The sequence below is a fragment of the Notamacropus eugenii genome, chromosome 5 (assembly GCF_028372415.1).
Source record: "Notamacropus eugenii isolate mMacEug1 chromosome 5, mMacEug1.pri_v2, whole genome shotgun sequence".
Taxonomy (NCBI): Eukaryota; Metazoa; Chordata; class Mammalia; order Diprotodontia; family Macropodidae; genus Notamacropus; species Notamacropus eugenii.
This window is the reverse complement of record NC_092876.1, coordinates 308,820,768-308,847,739: the sequence shown is the minus strand read 5'-3', so window position 1 is coordinate 308,847,739 and position 26,972 is coordinate 308,820,768. Positions and strand designations below refer to the sequence as shown.

Here is a 26,972-nt window from a genome sequence, read left to right as displayed (position 1 = left end):
TCAAGCTCAACATGTCTAAAATAGAATTGCCCTAAAACCTCCCCTACATCCAAGCTTCCCTCTTATGGTACCAAGATCTTCCCAGTCCCCCAGGCTAGAAATCTAGGTGCTATCCTTTACTCTTCACTATTTCTCACCCCTTACGTCCAATCTGTTGCAAGGCCTGTTGATTTCACCTTTGCAATGTCTCTCAAATACATCCCCTTCTCTCAGACACAGCCACCACCTTGCTGCAGGTTCTCATCACCTCATGCCTGGGCTACTGCAATTGTCTGCTGGTTGGTCTGTCACAAATTGCTAGCCACAAGTCTCTTCCCTTCTAGTCTATCCTCCATTGGACCACCAAACTGATTTTCTTAAAAGCACCAGCCTGATTACGTCAATCCCATTCTCTATAAATTCCAGTGGCTCCCTATCATCTCCAGGGTCAAATACAAAACCCTGTTTGACATTCAAAACCTTTCATAGCCTAGCTTCCCCTGAATCCCACCATTTTCCACACTTCTTATGCCTTATACCCTCCCATGTTCTCTCTGATCCAGTGACACTGGCCTCCAGGCTGTTCCACAAACAAAACACTCCCGTCTCTCAGCTCTAGGGATTTTTCTGTCCATCCCCTATGCTCTCCCTCCTCATCTCAGCCTCCTGGCTTCCTTTAAGTCTCAGCTAAAACCCCACCTTCTGCAGGAAGTCTTTCTTAATGCCTCTTAATTCCAGTTCCATCCCTCTTTTAATTATTTCCCATTTATCCTGTAAATAGCTTGTTTGTACATATTTGTTTGCTTGTTATCTCCCCATCTCCCCCTCAAGATTGTGAGTTCCTCAAGGGTAAGGAGTGTCTTTTCCCTTTTAAGTAAACCCAGGCTTAGCACAGTGCCTGACACACTGTAGGTGCTTAATAATACTGACTGACAATGAGTGGAAGTTACAGGAGGTTAATGGCTCATTGTAATATGACTATTTATTAGGAATACTGTAGAGCGGAATTCATGCTTTAGATGCAGGCTAGGCTGGATAACTTCTGAGGTCCCTCGACTAAGATGCTTTGTTTTCACAATACCTCTAAAAGTAAAGATGTAACTTGTCTGGATTTCTTGCCTTCAGCTCCCCTGATTGTAGTTATTTTAGTTGTATTCCAGGGCAGGGGTATGAAAGGGGAAAGGAAAAGAGGAAGGTCTGGGTGGGTGATGAGTAATAGCTGGTCATTATCCTGTGTGTCAGAACTGATGTTTGACTTTCCCCACCCTCACTCAGTCTTTTCCATTCCAAGCAGAAGGATCTTAGTTACTCAGACCTCTCCCACTCCTTATTATCATCTTTGGGGCAGTCTCTGACCCAGACCAGATTCTCATTTCTAAGTCAGACATGGAAGTGTCAGTTCTTTGCTAGGCCTACCAGGCATGCCAACCCAAGAAGGGCTAACACTTTGCTCTCTCTGGTCCCATATCCCTCTATACTTTTTCTTTATCCTTCTCCAGCAAGAAAATGAGGGGTCCAGTTAAGGCCATCCTCTCCTTTCTTCTACCTACCCATGGGCAGGCTGCTGTCCTTTTCTCGCCCACGCAATTATCCTGGCGACCTGAGACAAAATAAGAGAGGAAGCAAGAAGCTGGTCTCAAATCAGGTTTTAAAAGCTGTGTTCTTTTCACAAACACATTAACTGCAGCACTCCTATTTTCTCCCCTTCCTAAGGGGTTGTGATAAGCATTTTCCAGGGCCCTGGCTGTTGTAATACTGCCTGGAATTGTTATGCAGAAACCATGAAAATTAAGTCATTATCTCCCCCCTTCTTCCAAAGTCTGAAAGATTTCTACAAAAGAAGAAAATGCAAATGGCAGAGGTATCCATTTGTCTACGTGAAAATCCTAAATTTGGTCAGACAGGGAAAAGGAAATGGTTATACCACCATTTGGCATGAGAATGGCACTGTATGAATACACAGTTCACAGGCTTTTGTGTATCTGAAAAAACTATTTTAACATAATTGAGGGAAAAAATTAAAATATTATTTTAAAAAAGAAATGACAGAAGGGTAGGATGGAAGAAGAAAATGTGAATTCCAAACTATTTCTAAAGAGGTACAGTTTTATTACTTTTAAGGGCAATATGGCTTACAAACTTAGAAGCAGGTACTAAGAACTGAAATGAAAAAAGTTAATACAAATTTCTAAATTCAGAATTGGGCTGCATGATGTAATACAGCATCAGGAATATAAAAAACCCTTTAATAATAATACTAAAAGCTGGACCCACAACCTGTAGGGTATCATTTTGTTAAGCCCTGTTATTAAAAACCCATTGTCTATCAGACTCCCCTCATATGTGAAGAGGACTTCTAAGATTCAGAGGTATAAATGATGCTTACCTTTTTATCTGGCAAAAACCTAGTGTACTACATGTCTAAATTCCAAATGAGAAGGGTCTAAATTGACTTAGTGCCACTCTGCAGAAACATAAAAAGCAACATTTGTAGAGTGCTTTAAGGTTTGCAAAAGCCCTTGTATATATTATCACATTTTAGCATCACAACAGCCCTGTGAAGTAGGTGCTACAAGGCAATATCCCTATTTTACAGATGAGGAAACTGAGATTCAGAGAGGTTATATGACTTGCCCAAGGTAACACTGCTAAGGAATGTTAGGAGTAAGGTGTAAACCCAGGTCTTGCTGATCCTGTCCCCCAATCTAATCATCCCTGTAAGGGAGAGCTCAAATTTGTCCTCATAACACCCCTAAGATACACACACACACATACACACACACACACGTTGCCCATTCAGTAAGAGGAGGCAAACTGAGGCATAATGGATAAATGAGGGCTGCAATAGGAGCTGACAAGGGCCTTGGGGGTCCTAGGATCAGATTTAAGAGATGGAGAGGGCCTTAGACATAATAGAGTTAGATTTTGCAGATGAGAAAAATAAGGCCCATAGACAGATGAAGTTATTTTTGCCAACATCACACAACTATTAAGAAGCAGAGCAGGTATTTTAAATGAGGCCCTCTAATGTCAAATGGAAGTGTTTTTCCATGCCCCCTGCCCCTCTGCACACTTACCAACAACTGAGTGATGACTGGTCTATCCTGAAGAACTCTTAATTCTCCTTTAATCTTTGAACAGACTTGGATCTTTCCATTCCCATTCAGGGTTCAGATCTTCCCAAAGCCTGATTTCTTTTGAGCCCAACCTAAGTTTATTTAAGCCCAGTCTAAACAATTCCGGTAGAAGAGTCTGATGGTCCAGACTGGGACTCCAGGCAAGAGCTGAGCCACTTGCTGGAGGCAGGGGGCAGGGCTGGGGTCCAAATATCTCATCAGCCCGGGCTCCGGATGCCAGACCACACAGTGGAGGAGTGTCGGCTGGTGAATGATGCACGGTTAGAGAGTGCACTGCTAGACTGTATGTTTCTGGGCAGATATTTCCTGTTCGGGGAGGAAATCTCATTCCTGCTAATTACAGGCCAGCCACAGGAGACTCTAGGCTGTGGGACCATCACTAGATCCTGACATAAAGACAACTCACAAGTCACTCAATGCATTGCCTTCCAACTTTTACACCCAAGAAATGAACTGTATGTTTCAAGAGCTTGTTTGATCTTTGGGACAGAAGGCCAAGTGTAATGACCCAGATGAAAGTGGCAATCTGCCCCTTGCCAGGGTAGGGAGTCTATATTACTCATCTCAGCTTTCATTATCTGGTGATTATTCCTGCAACTTTCTGTGTCTTTGTTCATCTCTATTTACCAGTCCCAGGCAGAGGAAAACAGACCTAGGAGGGAAACAGAACCCAGATTTTCTGCTCTTCCCCTTGGGCAGCTAGCTATAATGCACCTGAGCCAAAGAAGGCAATTTGTAAGCACCTGGCTTCTGGGCACTCTTATGGGAACCACCCATTTATCCTCAGTCCAACCAAGCAGCAAAGTTCAGTTACCCAGAATGGTTATTTCACCATCTTGTCTGGTTGTGACAGATTTTATGGTGGGGGCCCAAGGCCCAAAGTGCATCCTGGGTGATCAAAGAACAGTCTTATTGGATAGATTCCAGCTTTAGTGGGAAGCATATATTTGTGAGCTCTCATAATGGATGTTCCAACATGACTAAGAGGACATATGCTTTACATAACTGCACATGTATAACCTATATCAAACTGCTTACCTTCTCAATGGGGTGGGAGGGAGTAGAGGGAGAGAGAATTTGGAACTCAAAATTTTAAAATTAGTAAAAGTTGTTTATACATGTAATTGGGGAAAAATATTAAATATTAAATAAACATAAAAAGGAGTACATTCATTCTTTGAAATTCAGAAATCCATATTTGATGGATATGATATAACTAAGTAAATTGATATGATTAAAATGACCATTCTATTCCTTACCCTTTCTGAACTAACAGGAGCTTACTGTTTATTATTAGTGAAAGTCATGCCAGAGACCTGGTCTTGAAATCAAGAATCTCTACAAACGCCAATCTCTAATAGTATTAACTCTGTGCCTTCAAGTTCCATCTCACAGTGAATCCCTGAGTGTACAATTTTCAAATACATTAAGCAAGTGTATTGGTGCAGCAAAATTTCCAAGGTTGGCAAAAGGCACACATATGCCTTGTCTGACTTCTCTTGTGTCCTCCTAGCCTCCAGCATAGGGTTGGGCACATAATCAAGACTCCATAGGACCTGTCAACTAATTCATAATGATAGGAACAATAACAGTAATTTCACTAATTACTTCATAAGATTCCAAGTGTAGAACACAAAGGGCCTTGGAAACAATCCAATACAAATTCTTCATTTTATAGATGAGGGAAAGCATCTATCTATCTATCTATCTATCTATCAATAGATATAGACACAGACACATAGAAAATATATAGAGACAGGGAAAACAGTTTTCCCAAGAGCACGCAACTAGTGAATGACAGTAAGATAGAAAGCATTATAGAAATACAAGCATTTGATAGGTCTATTTGTTATACCTGCAAAAACAACAAAATCCGAACCCTAACACACAGTAATTCCTTCCTACTTCTTGTCTTTACTCATGTGATTTTCCCATTTGAAATGTCTTCCTCTCTCCTCTAACCAAATCACACCTCTTTTCCCATCTTTCCAAGTCGGATCCAAGCAGCACCACACCCATAGATTCTTTCCCCAGCCATCTCTAACCCTAGCAACCTCCTTCTCCTCCGCACTCACTGTACCTGTTTTCTGTTCCACTCCTTTGGTACTTAATCACATTCGAGCAGCATGTATACATTTCATATTAATTCTTGTCTTTTAACTGTTTTTATGCATTTATCAATCAATTAATGAATTAACAAGAATTTATTAAGCATCAGCAGGCATACCTCAGAGATGTTGCAGATCGGTGCCTGACCACTGAAATAAAGCGAATATTTCTAAATAACAAGTTATATGAATTTTTCGGTTTCTCAGTGCATATAAAAGTTATTTTTATACTATACCTTAATCTATTAAGTGTTCAATAGTACTACATTTTTAAAATGTGCATTCCTTACTTAAAGTACTTTATTGTTAAAAAATTGTTAACCATCATCTAAGCATTTGTCAAGTTGTAATCTTTTTGCTGGTAGGGGTCTTGTTTCAAAGTTGCAGGCTGCTGACTGATCAGGGTTGTAGCTGCCAGAAGGCTGGGAAAACCTAAGACAACAATGAAGTCTGCCACATGGGTTTAGTCTTCCTTTCACCTGAACCCTAGAAGGCCACTGTAAGGTTTACTAATAAGCCTAATTTCAATATTGTCAGTGGAGCACTGCAAACACGTGCAACGTTTATAATTGTCTTATATGGGAATGGGTAGTGGCACCCCAAAACAATTACCATAGTTACATCAAAAACCACTGATCACAGAGCATCTTAACAGATATAATAATAACAAAAAATTGAAATATTGCGAGAATTACCAAAATGTGACATAGAGACATATAAGCACATGCTGTTGGGGAAATGGCATGGATAGACTTGCTTCATGAAAGGCTGTTACAGAACTTCAATTTGGAAAAAGCGCAAGGCAACAAAGTGAAACATAAAACAACTTCTGCCTGTTCTAACTCCCTCACACAGTGCTAGGCCTGAGGGATGCAAAGGTAAAATACTCTCTCGAAGGAAAAGAGCTTTTATCCAGCAGGGCTTTAAATTCCTTGAGGGGAGAGTTCACATTTTACCTACCCATAGAGTCAGCTCCAAGGACTCTTAAGAGGCCACAGTTAAATTTCCTGGGTATTTATACCTCAGAAACCAGCAATCTGGACAAATCTGGTTTTGGTTTATTGTTTTGTTGATTGCCCAGTCTAAAAGAAAGTGTTAGTATTTGCACATATAGATTTTAACACCCCATCCCTGCACAATTGTTAAACATTTACCAGCACACCCCTGTATCAACCCTCTATAAACTGGACCACCTTCTCATCAGGTCCACAGTAGAAGGCTCAGAGAATAAAGTCATCTCCAGACTACAGGCTAATAATAACTGGCATTTATATAGCACTTTAAGGTTTGAAAAGTCCTTTATATCCACTGTCTCATAGAGCCGAACAACACCACATTCTAGAGTCACCATGCCAGTCACTTAATAGACAGTAGATACTCCAATCTTTGCCGCGCAAACTCCAAAAGGGGCCAGGAAGAGTTGGATACAACCGAGAAACAAGTGAACAAAGATACTCACTGAATGGATAAATGAATCCTTATAACATCCCTTTGGATTTTGTTGCGTTTGTCCTTTGCTGCTGAAGAACACCATGACATCAGAGAAATGATGACATGACTTTGACTTGATTTTGTTTTGAGTGAGGGAGGGCTGTGCAAGTCACCAACCTCACTTTCTCCGGCTGAGCCATCTGGGTCCAGTGACCAGATATTCATCAGGATAATTGGAGATGGCTCCCCTTTGGATTTACCAGGTAGTGAATATCAACACAGCCCTTTAACCTGAGGGGCAGATGGAAAAATAAAGGGAGTGGGGCTCAAATCATCCAAATAGCCAATGGGAGAAAAATGATCAGGGAAGTTGACAAATTCCAGAGGTTTTGAAGAAAACAAAATAGACAAACTATGGGGTGCAGTGGTATGGATGGGATTTACTCATACCAAAGCCACCATAGATAACTGTGGCTAGATTTATCAAGTTGGTAATAGGAAAGAGAAACAAACCAAAATCTCCTGATTCCTATGGACAAACCACCCCTACCCCAGATCAGTGGCACAGTGGATAGAGTGCTGTACCTGATTTTACTGGCTATGTGCCCATAAAGAAGGCATGCAACTTTTTCCAGGCTTAGTTTTCTCATCTGTAAAATGGGGATAATAATACACGTGGTACCCACTTTCACAGGGTAGGGTCAGATGAGATAATGTGTACAGAGTGGTTTGGAAACTTTAAATCAATATATAGTATCCCCAAAGTCTTAGTGAAAGCTGCTCTAGGGCTTTGGGGACACCCTGTATAAATGCTAGCTATCCCTGGAAGGCTAGTGTGCTAATCTTATCCCTATATCTCTACTATCTACTATGATAATCTCATCTCTAATATCCTTAGAAAGTGATGTTTCCCCATGCTATGAGAAAAAAGTCATGTTTGTTATGAGTAAAGGGGAATGTTTGTGCTACACGCACTTAGAGGTGTGCTGATCTGTGCCATAAATACATCCCATTTCCAAAGGCCACAGACTGGCTTTTATTTGTAAGCACATCTAGTAAATAGGGAGCTAGGGAACCTAAAAATAATTATTCATCTACAGAATGAAAATTCCTTGAGTTTAGGGGTTGTTTCATTTTGTCTTTGTATTTCAATGGCCTAGAATGGGTTCCTGGAACACCAGTGCTTTAGGGGCTTAATAAATGTTTATTGAATTTGCTGAATTGAATACAAAGCTTCCAGGCCTACCTCCCACTAATTCTTGTGAGGTAAATAGTACAAGTATTATAATCTCCACTTTACAGACAAGAAAAAGGGTGCAATAACTTTCCCCAGACCACACAAATGGCAAATGTCAGAGTCTGGATTTAAGCTGTGGTCTTTTGCCTTCTTCCTATAATGACACTTTTGAACACTTAAGAATATATAAGAAAAAGAGCTAGCCTTGCTGATCCCAGCTTGGAAAGACAACTGGCAAAGTACCCAAGCCTTCCCCCCATCCCCCTAGAATAAATTTCATGGTCCTGGGACCTTTTTCACGACGTGATGTTCATGACCCATCTGCTCCATAATGCTGACTTGAAGTCAGCAGGGGCTTTGTTGCTGTTTTTCTACAATTTAAGGACCCTCATCAGCAAAAGATGAAAGAGGAAGGCAACTGGAGTCAGCCAGGGGAGTTTGGAAAGCTATAAGCACCTGTTTGCCAGTGTGTGTGTGTGTGTGTGTGTGTGTGTGTGTGTGTGTGTGTGTGTGTGTGTGTGTGTGTGTGTGTGTGTCTGTGTCTGTGTGTGTGTGTGTGTCTGTGTGTGTCTGTGTGTGTGTGTGTGTTGGCAAATTAGTGAGTAACAGTTAGGTATTCGCTTATTCTTAAATGGGCTCTTTCATTTTTATAGAAACAAATGTCTTCTTCCTCTGAGAAGCTTCTCTTTCTCCTGGAAGGTCTTTTGAGAGAGTTGGTCAAATTTAAGAAGAAAAAGCCTTTGTATATATATTACTACAGTTAATGTAATATAATACAATTATATAATTATATTAATATACAATATAATTAAAACATAATATATTAATGTGTGCTTAGCTCACATGCATACATAGATCATAGATGCAGAACTCAAAGGAAACTCAAGAGGTCCCCAACTGTCTGTCATGTTGCAGATGAGGAAATTGGGGCTAAAGGAGACCAGCAAAAATTTATACATTACAAGAAATATCAGAGGTAGAATTTGAATTCAGATCTTTTGATTACTGCTGTGTTATTGTTGAGTAGTTTTCAGTTGTGTCCAACTCTTCTTGATCCCCTTTGATGTTTTCCTTGCAAAGAAGCTGGCATGGTTTGCCATTTCATTCTTCCATTTTACAGATGAAGAAACTGAGACCAACAGGCTAAGTGCTTTGTGCAGGTCTCACAGGGAATAAATGTCTGAGGCCAGGTTTGAATTCAGGAAAATGAGCCTTCCTGACTCCAGGCCTGATACTTTATGCACTGCGACATCTGGCTGCTCTTTGGTTGCACACCCAGTGGCCACATTCCCTGAAGGAATATGGTGAAAAGTTTGTTCTAAACTTGTACTGAATGCTTAATACATGCCATGCTCTGTGCCTCACATAGACTTACAAGGTGTAGCCCCGAAAAAGTCAGCTTCTTGAGGACAGAGTGTGTTTTGGTTTTTTCTTTATATCCCCCAAGCCTAGTACACACAGAGTAGGGTCTTAATTCAATTTGATAAGCATTTATTAATTTCCTATTCTATACCAGGTACTGCACTAGGTAATGAGGCCACAAACACAAAAACCACACACTCAACAATTCCTATTGAATTAATCCATTAATTAATAAGAAGCTTGTAATTAGAAAATACAAGACTGAATATAATGATCCTAGGACCACAGAATTTAGAGCAGGAAGAAACTCTCTCCATTTAATTCAACGTCCTCTATTTTACAAATGAGGAAACTGAGGAGGGAAGACATATGCCTTAAAAAGTAACAGCCAGATTTTGAGCCCAGGCTTTCTGAATGAGGTCTGTCTAAATCTCCTTCTTGGAAATCCAGTGCTCTGTTCACTGCATTTGAAGTCAGTAAGCATCCCCATCCCTCATCCCCCAAATTGTCTCTTCTACAGGCCAAACAACCCCAGTTGTTTTTTCTTCCAAATAATCACTGTCTTTTTCATGATGTGACCTGGTCATCTTCCCCTGTATCTTATTCAGTCTAGAAATGGATCTTTCACCTTTAAGGGATTAGTTTGTAGCCCCCAGAGAGCAAGAAGAGATTTAAGATGAGTGTTCTGAGGAATTTGGGGTGTCTGGGGTTACTGAATGTGCTTGGGCAATTATTATTTTCAAACGTTCAACTAAGCGGGAGTGACCACAAGTGCACATTTAGGGCAGTGGGAGATGAGCAAGGGGTCGTGGAGTCATCAGGTAGAGCTTTACAGAGGAGGTGGAAATCTAGCTGGGCCCTGAAGTCTAGTGGGATTTGGATAGGCAATGAAAAGAGAGAGCATTCTAGGCGTCTGGAAGGTAGGAATGACAAGATAAGCCTTGGAAATCTTGGAGGTGTGTTCCATGAGATGACAAGATTCAAGCTGGATTAGAAAATGGGTACTGGGACTGGTGAGAGAGAAGCCTGTGGTCAGATTAGGAGGGGCCCTAATGACCAACAAGAGGAGCTGAGATTTGATATGGTAGAGAGAAAATTTCCAGCCCTATTTTTTTTTTTTTACTTCAAGCCTCTTCTCCTATTCTGCGGCTGCCTCCTCCAGTCCTATAATTCCCACAATCCCTTAGCGTGAAGAAAAAAAAAGAAAGAAAAGCTTTTCCTGCCCCAATACACAATGAGCCTTGACCTTAGCTTTTAATAACCACTTAGGCCGGCAGCTGTCTCACTTTAAATAAAGAATCTCATTGCTTGTGCAGATACTAGAAAGCAATTTCACTAAGTGCTTAACTTAATCAGCTTCCCTCTATAGGCACTGACTGGACCAATGAGGATCCATTTTCCTCCCACCCTACTATGGGTACTACCTAGGCTACTGCCTCTGGGAAGCCATTGTTTGTTTTGGAGGGTAGGAGAGGGTAGGGTGAGGTAGCCTGGGATCAGAATCAGAAGAGCCAGATTCTAGTCCCCAGATGGGCCTTCACAGTGATCCATTCTATGAGCTGCACTTTCCTTGTTTGTAAATTGAGGATAACAATACTTGGGTCCATTAACCTCAAAAGATTTCTGCAAGGAAAGCCTTTGGTACTTATGACAAATCCATGTAAGGTAGCAGTCCTATTTTTAGAAAATTTGTCCCCTGGTAGCCTCCTCCAGTCAGAGACAAGGAGACATTTTAATATGCCAGCTGTCCCTTTCCTGGTTCCAATACCCCTCCACCTCAAGCTTTATTTGTCCCTTCACAGGACAGTACAAGGAGGGTCTCTAAGTGGAGACCACAGAAGAGCATAGCTTCCACTACCCTGTGAACTGAGTCAGCCCAACCCTCCCCCTCTTCCTCCTCCTCTACCACATCCCTACCATCAGAGCCTCTCAGATGCCTGAAAATTCATGCCAGCCTGCCTAAGGTCTTTTCATTTGCTCTTTTTTGCCAGGAAATTAGACACACATGGTAGAGTCATACAGTACTACCGAAATAGTATGCAGGTCCCAGACTGAAGGGTGGCATGAGAGTTTAATTTGCATTATGGGAAAACACACTTCAAGGGGAGTAAAGAGATGGATTCTAATCCTGACTGTCACTGATTTGCCCAGGTGTTAGGAAAATTGCATCCTCTTTCTGGACTTCCTTTGCAAAATGAAAGAAGAGCGCTCTCTCTCTCTCTCTCTCTCTCTCTCTCTCTCTCTCTCTCTCAGATCCCTTTGACAGTGTGGTAAAATATATGAATGGATTCTTTCTTAGAATGTTAGGTTTTTTCTAAAATTCATAATTGAAGGAAATGTTAAATTTCAGTTAGAGATTAGCGAAAATAAAGATGTATTCCTCCTCCCCCCACCCCCACCCCCGCAAGATGAGAGATCTCCTGAAGTCTATTTTCAGATTCTCTAAAGTTCTGTAGTCATGAGATTAAGAACCCTCAATCTAGAGACTAAGTGATTTCTAGGGTTCTACCAATTCAGGTATTCTTTGAATCAATGAATTTAGTACAGAGGCTTCAAAAAGAACCCTGTGAATTTCATTTTAGATCCATACAGCACCCACAAGGTAATGATCATCATCACCATTTTCATAGACTTTATTTAAATTTTGTGAAGCACTTTACATACATTATCTCTTTTGAAGGTTATAAGGACCCTTTGAGGTATGTTTTTCAGGGTATCTCATTGTACAAAGGAGGAAACAGATTCAAAGAGTTTCAATGACTTGGGGGCCTCAGTTCACAAGAGAAGTGAAAGCCATGAGATCCCACAGTCTCTACTAAGAGACATTCATTGTACTACACACAGTAGCTGAGTTCCCATCCTATCTTCCTAACTCTAAATCCTCTAAACCTAACTGCCTCCTATATAGGGGTAGGGGTGGAGTGGGAGGGAGGCAGCAAGATGGTGATTGGGTCTGTAGTCTGGAAGACCTGAGTTCAAATCCAGCCTCAGACACTTACTTGCTGTGTGACTCTGGGAAAGTCACTTGACCCTGTTTGCCTCAGTTTCCTCAACTGTAAAATGATCTGGAGAAGGAAATGGCAGACCACTCCCATATCTTGGACAAGAAAACTCCATGGAAGAATTTGACACAACTGAACAACTACAACTTCCATATATTGTTCAACAAGAGACCCCTGGATTTCAAAAAGACACTTACTTTGTAATTGCCTGGAAACTTGCTTTTGATCTCACAGGTTTTAGATAAATAAGGAGGTGGGCTCTCTGATAAGACAACAGAATAGCTGCCCAAAAATAGACCTAGAAGAGGAAATTTGCTTTGTTTGAACTCTCCCAGGTTGGGGAGGGGCGTGGCAGTGGCCCTAGCCATGGCATATTCTGCCCAGCCGGGCCTCCTCAGAACAAACTCAGGCTACTGGAGGGAAGCTGTTCTGCCTTTTACTAAACAGGCCCCAAGGAACCAAATTTTACGTTGAGCTGTATATCAAACCTGCTGTTGGAGTCCTATCAGCTTCAGGTTTGAGCCACCTTTAATTGTCCCTTCCCTTTCCTTGGTGCTCCTGGCCAGCTTGGAACTTTCTGCCATAGGCAGCTCCCATGGTCCTGAAGGTTGAGGATGCCCCTCCCCAGTACAAGTGTCCGGTTCCTCTTTGCAGCTGGCATGGTCTGGCCAGGTGTCAGGAAAAGCAGTTCATTCTACGGTCAACATTACAAGTCTTGTTAGGACCCAGAATGGATTATCCCATGCACACTTTAGTAGGAAGCCCTATCTCCTCCTTAAGAAGTTTCTAGGCCAAGGCATATCTAAGCTTTTGGGGACCTTTAAATTAAAATTGATTTTATTTTTAATTTATGGAATAAAACAATAACAAATATACTTCCATAACAAAGTATAATAAAAAAGATGATTTCCCACGGAACTGCAAATCTACTATGCACAATTTGCTATTCCTTCCAAATACACAACAAAATTATCATGTAAATTTTTCTCCCCCCAAGAGATAGTTACCATTAGACACAAACAGATATATGTGTATATATCTACATATAGATATATATACATACATATAATTATTCTATACATTCTATTTATTCTAAATATTCTATTTATCAGTTCTTTCTCTGGATGAAGAGTCTTCATATGTCCTTTATAGTTAATTTGGGTATTTATAATAGTCAAAATAATTTACTTGGGATCTAAGAGGGGAGTTTGGCTCATTTTGTTTCCCATACTTAGAGGCTAACCCAAAGATCACCCACCCCCTGCATGAGGCATTCTCTTGCTATTACTGCCTTTAATGAACTCTTCCTCTTGTGAACTCTTGTCAAATTTACTATCTATACCACACAATACAAATAGAAACCAGAGCCACTAATCCACACATAAGGATCCTTATGGGCTATATATTGACTTAGTTTTATAATATTATCTAGCTTTCATTGGATTTTAAAATTTTTTTTGTATTTTTGATTTCTGAATTATATTTTAATCTTGTCAGGGCAGCACCTGGGAATGTTGTGGGCTGCACTTAGACCCTGACCCAGTGTTTGACACCTCTGCTGTAAAATACAGTATGTTTGTCTACCAATTTTGTCTGCTTAAGTTTTACTGATTTCCCTAGATATCTTTTACTTACAGAGTTCTATTTTTTGAGGAGCAGGTGGATTTCAGAAAAACCTGGAAAGGCTTACATGAACTGATGCTGAGTGAAGTGAGCAGAATCAGGAAAACATTGTATACAGTAACAGCAACATTGTTCAATGATCAACTTTGATAGATTTAATTCTTCTCAGCAATGCAACGATCTAAGACAATTCCAAGGGACTCATCATGGAAAATCCACATCCAGTCCAAGCTGGCCAGGAGCAGCAAGGAAAGGGAGGGGACAATTAAAGGTGGCTCAAACCTGAAGCTGATAGGACTCCAACAGCAGGTTTGATATACAGCTCAACATGGATGTGGATGGAAGCATACTATTTTCTCTCTCCCTCTTTTTTTCTTTCTTCTGATTTTTCCCTTTTGTTCTCATTCTTCTTTCACAACATAACTAGTGTGATAATATATTTAATATGATTGTACATGTATATAGCTTACATCAGATTGCTTGCCCTTTGGGGGAGGGGATAGGGGAGGGAGAAAAAAATGGAACTCAATCTTTTAAAAGTGAATGTTGAAAAACTATTTTTAAATGTAATTGGAAAAAATAAAATACTATTAAGTGGAAAAAAACACCAAACCACACTATTTTTTCCCAATTACATTGTAAGCTCCTTGAAAAGAGGGAATATGTTATTTCTATTTTTGATATTGCTATTCTTCTACAGGCCTTTGTTACCACCTAATTGCAATGTCCTCTTAACAGATCTTCCTACTTTCCCTTCCTCCTTCTTCCAATCCATTCTTTATAACATCAGGATAATCTTTCTCACGTAGGGATCTGGTCACATCACTCCTGTCTTCAAAGGCTTCCTGTTGATCCCTAAAGTTCAAAGTCTTTTGCCTGGCATTCAAGGTCCTCCAACAATATAGTGATACTCCACCTTTCCAGCTCTGTCTCACATTGCTCCCTTCAATGCACTCTATAATCCAGCCAAGCTGGTCCCCAACACTGTTTGCTTTCTTCATCATGTTCCCTATGCCTGCCGTGCTGTCACTCCTCTACTTTTGGAATTCTAATCCATTTCTTAAAGATCAAATCAGATGCCACCCTTAGTATAACTCTATTATGAAAACTTCCTCAATACTTTTTCTCCTTCCCTTCAGTAATTTCTATCTATCTCAAACTTTATCATTTTATTGTGGGCTTTTCTGATATACATAAGTAATAGTGCTTATTACAATTATCTGTGTTTGTATTTATTCCTCCTAATAAACTTTATGAGGGCAGGGACTATGTATAAACTTTAAATCTCCCAGTCAACACTTAGGTCAATGGTCTACACACAGTAGGTACTTAATGTTTATTGTTACAGGTTTTTGTGGCCCCTTTGGTCTTTATTAGCACAGTGCTTCCCACCTAATATTTTAGGATTAACTGATTTTCCTTAGCATTGACAGTTAGGGAAAGAGAAATGGAAGGTTAGGGACTGCGGAAAACAGGTATGAAGGCTGCCAACAATAACTCTTTAGTGGAACATATATACTTTAAGTTCTGGGGCCCTTTCCAAAAGTTTGCAAACTGCCTTTTTTTTTTTTAGCCATTGGTCCTTAGAAACTCTTTCACCAACCTCCTTTGAGAACCTCCCACTCTGGGGGTACTTAGAGGCCAGGGTTCTAAACATTGACCCAGAGAAGGGATAGAAATGAAGTGGAAATACAGGAAAACTCAAGTCCCTGTCCAAACACCAAGTTCAAAAACTTTGGCCTGGCATTCAAGGTCCTCCACAACCTGGACCCAACCTACCCATCCAGGCTTGTTTCCTCCCACTACTTCCCTATTTAAATTCTTTTGCTCCTGTCACGCACAAGTTTAGCAATCAGTTTCCTAAATCATCCACAGTGCTCCGTCCCTCCAGCCTCCTCCAGAACTTGAAACCTATATCCCTCATCTGGCATTTAGGCTACAAATACTGGCATTATTTGCCCTCTTACTTGTGTATTCTCTCAACTGTAAAACTGGCATTTTAGACTCTTAGAACCCCCATCGTTACCACCACGGGCTGGTACATTGTAGATATTCAACAAACACGTACTGACTGAAAGTCGCTTCTTAATGAGAGCTGGGGCACCCAGGATCACAACAAATGTCTCTGGTTTTCCCAAGGAGAGGTTGGAAGGTCTCTATACTTTTGTGAGTATAGTATTTTCCTTATGTCTGCCAGGAAGAGCCTGCATTTCCTTGTTGGCACGCACCCCACAGGCCCTCAAAAGAACCTCCTCCCTTCAAAGCCCCAAACTCCACTGGGAAGCCAGAGTCAACAACCTTCTCCCTTGGGTGCCTTCCTGCCAAACTTCAGGGAAAGGGTGGGAAGGTAACCCTCCTCCACCAGGGCTGCCATGGGCTGAACCCCCAGCTGCCATCCCACCATCACTTCCTCAAGTAGCCCGCGGCTCCCTGGGGGCTGGAAGGGCCGTCAGGGAAGGGAAGGCCCCTCCCTCTCAGCACCCAGCCCAGTCCTGAGCAACACACATACACCGTCCCGCACACCACAGTCACACACATACACCATCCTGCACACCCAGAGACACACACACACACACACACACACACACACACACACACACAGCCAGGGTGGGCTGCAGTTCCTGGTTGGGGGGTGGGGAATCAGGACAGCAGATGGACTAGGGCAAGGCTCTCAGGCCTGGCACAGGGGCAGCGCACCCCGGCTTCCCCATCCAGCCCCAGGGTTTCCCTTCGCCCGGCGGATCTCCGACACCCTTCCAGGATCCTTAAGGTCAAGGCCAGCTTTCCGAAAACCCCGCCCCTACCCCGTACTTTCGGTAGGGCGCACGTGGCTTCAGCCGAAGGGGGAGGCGGTGGCAGAGGGAGGGGGCTCGCCGATCGGTACCCAGCCTCCTCCACCCCCGGCCCCCGGCCCCGACTCCCTGCGGCGCCCGAGCGCTGGGGTGTGACGGCGCGGGGCCGGGGCGGGAGCCGGAGCGGCCGCCGGCTGTCACTCACCTCTTCCTGCGGCCCGGGCCCCTCCGCGCGGCGGTGGCTCCAAGTCTGCAGCGTGCCGGGCTACTCCTCCTCCTCCTCCTCTTCCTCCTCCCGCTGTGTTCCCCGCCCCAAGGAGCGTGGGAGGGGGATGGGGGCGATGAGGCCACTTCGCTCTTATCCCGGACGGCCACCTCCCGCCCGCCGCAATCGGGGCGCGCCTGGAGCTGGGCCGGGCTGGGAGCAGTGCCCACCTCCCTGGCACCTGCAGCCCCGCCTGGGGCTGGGACGAGGGAGCGCCCCCACCTGTTCGCTCCAGCCGCCTCCTCGGCCCCGGCCTAGCAGCAGCCTGCCCCTCCTAAAGAACATTAAAGCCTGGGGTGGGGACCACCCTTTAATACTGCCGGGATGAGGCCGGGAAGAGGGGGGATGTCTACAAGCACCAGGAACCGGGAGTGTGTTGGGGCTGCGCTCCACATAAAGGCGCAGGATGGGGACGGGGAAGAGTGAGGGCCCCCTTCTTATGTGATGGAAATAGCTCGGGCCTTGAAAGCAGTCTGCCCCTTCTACATCTTGTAACCTTGGAAAGCTCCCTTCCCTTTCCCCAACCTCAGTTTCCTCATTTGGAAAATGAAAGGGTTGGACGAGAACGAGAAGATCGCTATCCAAGGTCCCTACCAGCCCCACCCTTCTGGGATGCCAATGCTGAGAGAGACCGTGATGCCGTCTAATTCAACCCCTTCCTTTTACAGATAAAGAAGATAGTTTTGATTCTGAGTCGTGTGTTTCAAGTTTAAATTCTTCCGAGGTTGTAGGTGGAACCTCATACCTTCACTCCAGAATTTTCCCCGAAGCAAACCACTACTCCCACTCTACTCCCAAGGTTTTCTTGAGATGTTCCTGTCTTCCTTAGTCTTTAGTACCGGGAGGGAAGGATATCTGGTCCGGATTCAGTATCTCCACTGTATTGTCCTCTTAAAGAGGAGCTGAACCCTGTCTCCTGCTATCTTCCACTGCCCAGTTATGAGTTCCCAGACCCTCCTCACTTAAATGAATTCAGGTTCTCTGAAAGAGGTTGTCTTTAGAAAACCCCTGAATAGCAGTAGGCTTCAGGTGCATCTGACCCAGGCTTCACTTTAGTTATTACCATCAGCTTCCTCCACTAAAGTCTTCCACTGATGCTAAATCCCTAAGGCTATGCCATCTACGTACCAACTTTGGTGAATCTTGCTGTGTTGGGAGGGCTTTGACTACAGACCCAGCAATGAACTAGGTGTCTTCCAAGAGTAAGTCTGGAGAGGCTCACTGGAGGATTCATCATTAGATTAGTACTTTTGGCCACAGAAACTCAGGAAAGTGTTTTTGAAGGCATGAAAGGGCTATGACCTACATCAGTGAAGGAACTCCCCAACATGGAGGAATCTAAGGCTCTTTTGTAGAATATCAGAGGTACAATTACTCCCTCTGTCTAGCTATGTGACCCTCAGTACCCAGGATATCTCTTTAAGACTGAGATGAAAAAGAGTTGCCATCTGTGTTGGCACAAGAGTTTTCCACACCAGGATTTCCCAACTTTGACAGAATCATAGATCAAGACCTCCCCCTTCTTCTCCCTTAAGTGTACTTTCTTCTTGGGGGAAAAGTACCCTAAATTACTTCCATGAACCTTTTTTTCTAAGTCAAGAAAGAACAACCCAAAAAAAACACATATAAGAGAGGAGGTCAACCTGTGTCAGGGAGATAAGCTAGTTGAGCTAGAAAGGCTTTATCTGAACATTTTGGAAGTTGTGTGGCAGAGCAGGTTGACCTCTCCTGATCAGTCTGATTTCGAGGAATTGAGGTATCTGGGCAGTATCCAATAACTCATGTTGTGTTAAGCCCTCAACACCCCACCCAAGAAAGGACAAGCAAGAGAGGTTCCCCTCTGGTCTTGTCTTCCATTCCACATTGGAAGAGACTTGTCACTTAAAGGAAGGAGAGAAGTAGATGTGGGACCCCATAGAGACTCCTGAAGGGACCTATCCAATCTCATCTCTAACTCTTCTCCTAATCCACTGTTTTAGCCATCTTGTTCTCAGAATTAACCCCATCTCCTAACTCTGAACCTGTGATCACACTATTTTCCACATATCAAATACTCTGCTCCATATTCTCTGCTTGTTTCAATCTTTCAAGGCCTGGTTCAGGTTTCAGCTCCTCCAAGAAGCCCTGACTGTCTCAGCTCACAGTCTTCTCCTCGTCTTTAGGAGCAGCTACTGCCTACCCCACTTAGTAGTCACTTGGTCTAATATTGTTTATCTTTGTACACATAAACTCTGTATTGAACTAGATTGGAAGCCTTTAAAGGGCAGGCAGATCTGATCCCTCCCCAGGTTCTAGCATAGTGCTCCCCACAAAGAAAGTTCTGTAAATCCTGGCAGGGGCACGCCATTGGATGGAGTTTGGGCTAGGTCATGTCTAGGGGCTTTGCCAGCTCAGATTCTAGGATCCTCTGATTAAATGTTTGTTGATGCTGATGAAAATTCTTTGGCTTTCTCTCCGTGTCTTTAACATGAGTCAGCAGTCTGGACTACCATTAATCAATGAAGCCTGGGAAATGGAACCTTAGTTTTTGTTCTCAGGGTGCTCAGCTCATCATATCCCTGAGGTTCTGTCTTTTAGGGATGGGGAGGGAAGAGAGTTCAGAGCAAAGGGATGATAAATAGTATATGGCTAGGAAAAATGAGCCCCCTGAAAAAAAATCCACTAAGGATTGTGGACTGGTGAGTCTGGGGAAGAAAAGACTGAAAAAAGTCTACTGAAAGGTGTAAACTAGTGATGGGTAGGGGTCAGGGGTGTGCTAGAGCCAGTTCTAAGCCTAGAAAGCTGAATTTTTTTTCAGTGTGATCATTTACAACTTGGGGGAAGAAAACAACAAAGCTACAAATCAGAATTTATTTCATTGTTTTATTGATTGTCTAGATGAGTGGTGGGAAACCTGTGACCTCAAGGCCTTCTAGGTCGTTGGTTGCAGCCTTTTGACTGAGTCCAAGTTTTACAGAACAAATCCTTTTATTAAGGTGATTTGTTCTGTGAAGTTCGGATTCAGTTAAAGGGCTTCACTTAAGGACCTAGAAGGCCACATATGGCCTGGAGGCTACAGGTTCCCTACCCCTGGTCTAGATTTAAGAAAGCAGTGGAGAAAAGTTTAATAATTAAGCTATTAAATTTAAAAATACATTGAATTTTTCAGAGAACTGGTTATTAAACATTTAACTGGGGGAGGTAGTCTTGGAAAAAAGGACTGGCAAAAAGAGAATTCAGGTGCTTCACATTCCTGAGAATCAGCAGTCCAGCATTCATCAGTACTAAACTATCTCTTCCACAAGGACTGGGACTGGTTCTCTTTGCCAGGCCAAGGGTGGGAAGGAAGAGTGGTTCCTTTCACACCTTCCAAGACCCAGCTCCAGTCTCAACTCTCTAAAGCCATTCCTGATTCTTGCAGCCAAAAGCAATCATAGGACTAGAAACTGAAGGAATCACCTAATACAAGTCCCTCTTTTCCAGATGAGGAAACTGAGTCCCAGAGGCCTCCTGTAGGATTTAGAATTGGTATCACACAATCCAGCCCCTAGAATCATAGACTATCAGCATTGGAAGGGAGCTTCAAATCATCTAGTCCACACCAAGCAAAGGAAACAGAACTAAGAAAACATGTACAATAGCTACAATAGTTTACATGAAAAGCTCACAGTATTGGTACAAAGTGAAGTAAGTAGGCCCAATTACCCAATTACTTGGTTGTCTTGGCCAAGATCCTGGAATGGTTTAACACTTCCTTCTCCAGCTTATTTAACAGATGAGGAAACAGACCAACAGGGTCAAGTCACTTGCTCAGGGTCACACAGCTAGGAGACCAAATCTGAGACCAGATTTGAACTCTGTCTTCCTAACTCCTAACTCCACCAGGCTTAGTAGTCTACCCACTATACCACCTAGCTACCTCCTGCATTAGGCAGTATAAGGAAAAACCCCTCCCACCCTTCTTTGTAGAGGTACAGAGACGGAACTAGGGATGGAGAAACTACCATATTCAATCAGATTCTGTTAATATGTTGGTTAATTTTGCCAAACTGTTTTTTCCTCACCTCATTTTAAAAATTCTTTGTTATAAGGGGTGACTTTCTGGATAGGAAGAGATAAGATGGGAATGTGAGTGATATAAATAGCAAAAAGATATCAATACAAATTTGTTTAAAGGTCACCAGAAAAATGGAACTCTGAGTAATGGAAAAACCTATGACAAACCCTGGAGAAGAGAGAATGAAGCATACCTCCTCCCTGGCAGCAAAGGGATGATGGCTACTAGGATAGACTGTTGTATACATTGTCAGACAAGCTTTCTATATTGGATTTTGTGTTTCCTTTTTTCCCTGTGTCACAAGACAGGGTTCAAGGGAGTGGGTCTGAGAACCAACTATGATGTAAAGAAAAAAGACCAACATCTAAAGAAAAAAGGTCAATAAAAGCAAAATTTTCTAAAAGATCATCTACTCCATCCCTCTCACTTTATAGATGAGGAAAATGAGACCCAGATGCATCCACAGACAGTGCTAGTTTGTGGCACTGTCTTAATTCATTCTCTAGCTGTTTTATGTACTTATTGAAATACCCTATATTTCATTCATTCATGTATGCATTAATTTGTTCATTTATTCAGTAAATATCTGTGAAAAACCAGGTGCTCACTCAACTAAATGAGTCTCCTTTAACAAAGAGAACCATGTTTTAAAAATATCTCTAGTCTTCCCTACAGCGTTCAGAACAATCCTAGGTAAACGGTAAATATTTGTTGACTTTATTTATTGACCTGACATAGAAATGTTCCCCCCCTTTTTTCCCTATGGGATTAGGTGGGTGATATCTGAGCAGTCTGTATAAGGTTTCTGAGGATGTTGAACTATGGAGACATTTTTTCCCCCATATAGAACCCAGCCCCTTTGTTGAGAAGATTTGAATATTAAAATATTATCATCAGTTTGCCTTTAGTCAGCAAAAGATATTAGGCCCAGTAGAAAAGGGGTGGTGTTCATTTTCAACTATTCAGATTGGCTTAACTTTTATAGGCTGAGACACATAGGATCCACTTTTAGGAAAGCAAAATAAATGTTTTAATTAAGAACTTAAAAGTACAGAATAAAGAGAAGCTATATGATCTGCCTTCATTGGCCAGCAGCCAAGACGCCCTGGCTTTATTCCTGCCTTTGCTACTAATTTGCTATGTGACCTTAAGAAAGTCATTTTGTCTGGCTCTTTTATTTTATCCTTTGATAGAACAAGGAAATACTGTATATGCCTAAAGAGGCCTAGGAAGCTGCCCACAGGTTGTGAGCTTGCTTTGGAGACTTGAAGGGAGTGGGAAGGAGAGCTTCCTCTAGTTAAATGAAGCCAGAGGATACAAATGAAATGAAACTTCTTTCAGGATTTTCTTGAAAGGAGAGATTTCCCCAACACACACACACACACACACACACACACACACACACACACACACATTTTATGGTATATTCTGAGAACATTTCTAGGTGCCTAGGTTGAAGGAATGTGGTGCAGACTTTGTCAGTTTTTCTTGGGACCTGTAATTCAAACTTATAGCCAGAGATGATTCTTTTAAATAGATCTGATCTTATGTAGAGGCAGAATAGGTAGTTTTCTATGTGGTATATAGTATGAGGATTCTGTCAGAAAGTCTGCCATTCCCACATTAGTTTTTGAATTCAGCTTTACCCTTTCCTCAGATCTCTTAGCAAATGTGAATTAACACATGAGATCACTTTTCTAGTGTTGGGAAAGATTGACCCCCAGGTAGCGGGAGAGTAAAGAGGATTGACAATAAAAATGGGGGAAAGGTCATGGAAAGAAGAGGGAGTAGCTACCATGTCCTCAACTGTCAACCAAAGGAGAGGTTAAGGTCTCAGGGGTCCTCTCTTTCATTTATATTTCTATCTATCCACTCCTTTCCTACCCCATTTTAATGTGTTCATCTCAAAGGAGGAGCCCATTCTATGTTGACTTCTAATGAAAGACTCAGAGGAGAGGGCGGTAGGTTTGATCACATGTTCTCTGTGATAAGATTTCCTCTTCCCCCCATTCATTTATTCATTCACTGAACAAAAACTTATTGAAGACATACTATATGCAAAGTACTTTACTACTTGCTGTGGAAAAATAGGAAGATAAAGCAGACTCCCAACGAGGTTATATGAGGTGAGATTAGGGGCACACAAAAAATAGAATCATCAACAAAATTCTAGTGTGGAATGTTCTTCAGAGGTCATTTAGTCCCTGTTTGAAGACTTCCAGTAACAGAATATAATGCCTCCTATGTCAGTTAATTCATTTTTTATATAGCAAAGAGCAATGAAAAGAGTCTTCTATTTAAGCTAGGGAGTCTGCATTCTGTTAATCTCTCTGGACCTCAGTTTTTTCATCTGTTAGAGTAGATGATCTGTAGAATCCCTTCCAGGGCAGCTGGGTGGCTCAGTGGATAGAATGTCCAGCCTGGAATTAGGAAGACTCATCTTCCTGAGTTCAAAGCTGGCCTCTGGCTAGCACTTACTAGCTGTGTGACACTGCACAAGTCACTTAACCTGTTTGCCTCAGTTTCCTTATCTGTAAAATAAACTGGAGAAAGCAATGGCAAAGCACTCCAATATCATTGCCAAGAAAACCCCAGATGGGATCATGAAGAGTCACACACAATTGAAACAGCTGGACAACCATGAGGATCTCTTCCAGTTCTAAATCTATCATCCCTGTGATTACTATAAATGTTAGAAAGTTCTTCTTCACAGCAACCTGAACTCTCCCTCCCTGTAACTTTCACTTTAATGCTCCTACATGTATTCTCTGTAGCCAGTTAGATGTATCTAATTAATCTCTTTTCCTCCCAACAGCCCTTTATATACTTGAAGACAGATAGAATGTTGCCCTCATCCTCCTTTTCTTTTCTGGGTTTCACACATCAAGTTCCTTCAACTAAACATTGTGTGGCATAGTCTCTAGTCCCTCATTATCAACAGTCACCCTCCTCTGCATGAGCTATAGATTCATAACATACTTCTTAAAATGTGGTATCTGGAATAAGATGCCTAGCTAGAACAGGTTTGTGTTTTATAGTATAAATGCAGAGTTGAAAAAGGATACCTTAGAGTATGGTAGAGTCTGATTTTGTAGAGACTAAAGTTCAAGGAAGATTGATTGTATCCAGAGAACTAATAGGTCTGGCCCAGGTTCTGGTAAACAGGAGGAACAGCCTTGATTTGGAAAAAGGCAAAAAAAGAGGAGAAACACAGGACATGGGAAAAGTTCAGCATAGCAGGTAGAATGTTACAGCTTTTTTTGTAATGTTGTCCAATCCTCTTATTATGGTAGAATGAAAGGGGTATTTAAACTAGGCTAGGATGACCTGAGTTCAGATCCCATGTCAGACATCTCATCTGTGTGACCATGGGCAAGTGACCTAGCCTTTCTGAGCCACATTTTCCTTTATAAAATGGAGGTTTTTATCTACCTCATAGGGTTGTTGTGAGGCTTAAATAAAATAATATGTCAACTTTTTCCTCTTAGCTCTTTTTTCCAAGTTTAATAATTTATTCATATGTTGAGATAGTAAGGAATGAAATTCAAAATTACATTTCCTAAAAAAAAGAGGGGACAGAACACAACAAAGGCCCCCACCATGCCCATAATTAAATGACTACAGTCAGAAAATCCATTTCTAGAGAAAAGCATTTGTTATTATCATAAGTTTTATTTCATTAGACTGGGGAAAGGCAGGAGTTGGGAGTAAGTTCAACTAGGTCCCTGGAAGAAGGATATGACAGAGAGAGGGATAAATCCTCCTCTTCCCTCCCATCGTTATTCTCTGGTTTCTTCCTCCTGAAGAATAAAAATGGGACCAGGGAAGTAGGAGGAGAGAATAATTGTAGGGCCAAATATTAACGGACGGAACAGTTGAGTTCTGCATGGACCCATAGCCTAGCTACTTTATTAATCATGGTGGACACTGGAGAAACCTGGAAGAGTGATTACTTCTACCCCAGACAAAGAGGTTCTATGTTTCTCTCCACCAATCTTGTGCTCCCCTGATGTCTCTCACATTGCAATTGGGGGTAAAGGGGCAACTATGGCTAGGATATTTTTGAAGGAGTTAGGGAGTGATAATGCTACTTGTTAATAGTAGTATACGTCTAAGACAACTCCAAAAGGCTCATGATGGAAAATGTTATCCATGTCCAGAGAAAGAATTAGGGAGTCTGAATGCAGATTGAAGCAGACTATTTGCTTTCTCTCTCTCTCTCTCTTTTGTTTCTTCTTTCTTGTAGTTCATTCCATTGGTTATAATTTGTCTTTACAACATGACTAATGTGAAAACATATTTAATATGAATGTTTATGTAGAGCCTATATCAGATTGCATGCTGTCTTGGGGAGGGGAGACAGGAGAGAGGGGGAGAAAATCTAAAACTCAAAAGCTTGTGGAACTGAATAAATAAATAAATTTAGAAAAAAAATAGGAGTGCATGACAGGGTGCATGGGGGTAGACAGATAGCAAAACTGAGAAGGGGGGGTAACGTAAAGGGGGGAAAAGATGGGCATTGTGTTCAATTTCCCCCAGAAATAGATGACTAGGTTTGCACTAGGTTGGGTAATTCCTCAATCCCTGGAAACAAAGCCCAGGGATAACTAGACAAGAATAAAGTAAAATTAAATTTAAAGAGTGATTTTTAAGCTCCTGAAATTTTTACCCTGTTCTCTAGGACTAGCAACCTAAATACCTAGGAAAAGGTTGTGGTCAAAGGAGAGCTCCCATGATTGTTTATAGATGAAGAAACTGAGTCCCATAGAGGTCAAGAGACTTGCCCTGGTAGCTTGATAGTGTAAGCCAAGTAGACTGAATATGAAAACCAAAGGAGTAGCTTTTGTGAGAGTAAGACTAATTAAGATAGAAGATTGAAACCAATGAACAGAACTGATTCTAGAACTGGACAAATACTGACATCTTTAAACTGTTATATAAGTTACACCAACACTTATTTTCTTTTGATGAAAGCTTGTCTTTCTTTCATAGCCAGAATAGGCCTATTAACCACCTTTATCAAATCTTAGCCAAATGAAGGCTTAGTGAACAAGGTGAAGGAAGAAAAAGAGTTGCAGAATGGGGGTGGTGGTAGAAAGAAAGCTCCATCTTGGATACTGTATGGTGGTAGTAAGAAAAGGAAAATGATGAGAAAGGTTTCACAGCAAGTAACACTAATTCAATGGATAGCTGACATTTCTAGAAAGCTCTAAGGTCTGCAAAGTAGTGACCCTGACTCCCATTCAGTGTCCCCCTTGGCCTCCCTCCATTATCCCACCAGTACAGCAGAAAGGAGAGTAATTCCTGCTGAGACCCTTCACCCATGTTGACCATTAGTCACCTGATTTCTGCTGAGAGGGACAGTCATCAGTTTCAGGAACTTCGCCGCAGCTGTCACTGCTCTTGTCAGTGGGGCAGCACTTTTGTCTCAGCTGGGTTCCATTTCCTGTGTCATGGGGTCCCGTTGACTTCATTGCCAGGGGAAAAGGTGTTGAATTCACAGGGTGCTAAATCAAGCAGGCGTCAGGAGGTAATGGGAAGTCCAATTCCCAAAACAACCCTGCTGGTTAGGGCCAGGGAGGGACAGAGGGTTGTGGGCCCCAGTTCCTCTGGATAGAGGGTGGCTAGATTCTGCCTGAGTTCAGGGCAGCAAAGACAACAAAACAACTGGAAATCTTCCTTACAAGTTACCGGCAGCAGTGTCATTGTCCATGGGGTCATTTGCCAGTACATAGGTGGGATAAGGAGATAAGGACTCGTGTACAAAGTTGAGGGGAGCCAAAGAGAAGTCACTGAACTCTTGATTCCACCTTTGTTCTCTCCCCTCTCCTCCCTGCCCCCACTTTTCCTGCTTGTTTCAACTACAGGGTGATCAGTGAGATTCAGGAGCTCAAAATAGTACTATTCATTCATTAAAGGCAAGCCCAAGTACTATCTCTAGGAGTAAAGTCTTTCCTAACTATTCCAGCTTGTAATGATCTTCCTCTTCTCTAATTCCTT

The 26,972-nt window shown here is 42.2% G+C and overlaps 1 protein-coding gene across 6 annotated transcripts in view; it reads right to left on the bottom strand.

Annotated features, from left to right (window-relative positions):
• The window catches only part of STEAP3 (STEAP3 metalloreductase), a 72,623-nt gene extending 45,967 nt beyond the window's left edge, over nt 1-26,656 (bottom strand). Inside the window, exons 1-2 of one of the 6 annotated variants that reach the window (XM_072613314.1) lie at nt 26,314-26,334; nt 1,530-1,579 (exon numbers count right to left, since the gene is read on the bottom strand). In XM_072613314.1, the coding sequence (XP_072469415.1) occupies nt 1,530-1,533 (4 nt within the window). In that variant the 5' untranslated portion in view covers nt 1,534-1,579; nt 26,314-26,334. Of the gene's footprint in view, nt 1-1,529; nt 1,580-3,056; nt 4,995-6,683; nt 8,601-16,876; nt 16,992-26,313 lie in introns of those variants that run through there. The other 5 variants (XM_072613315.1, XM_072613313.1, XM_072613318.1 and 2 more) reach the window with 5 other exon arrangements.
• Between the last annotated feature and the right edge of the window lie 316 nt (nt 26,657-26,972).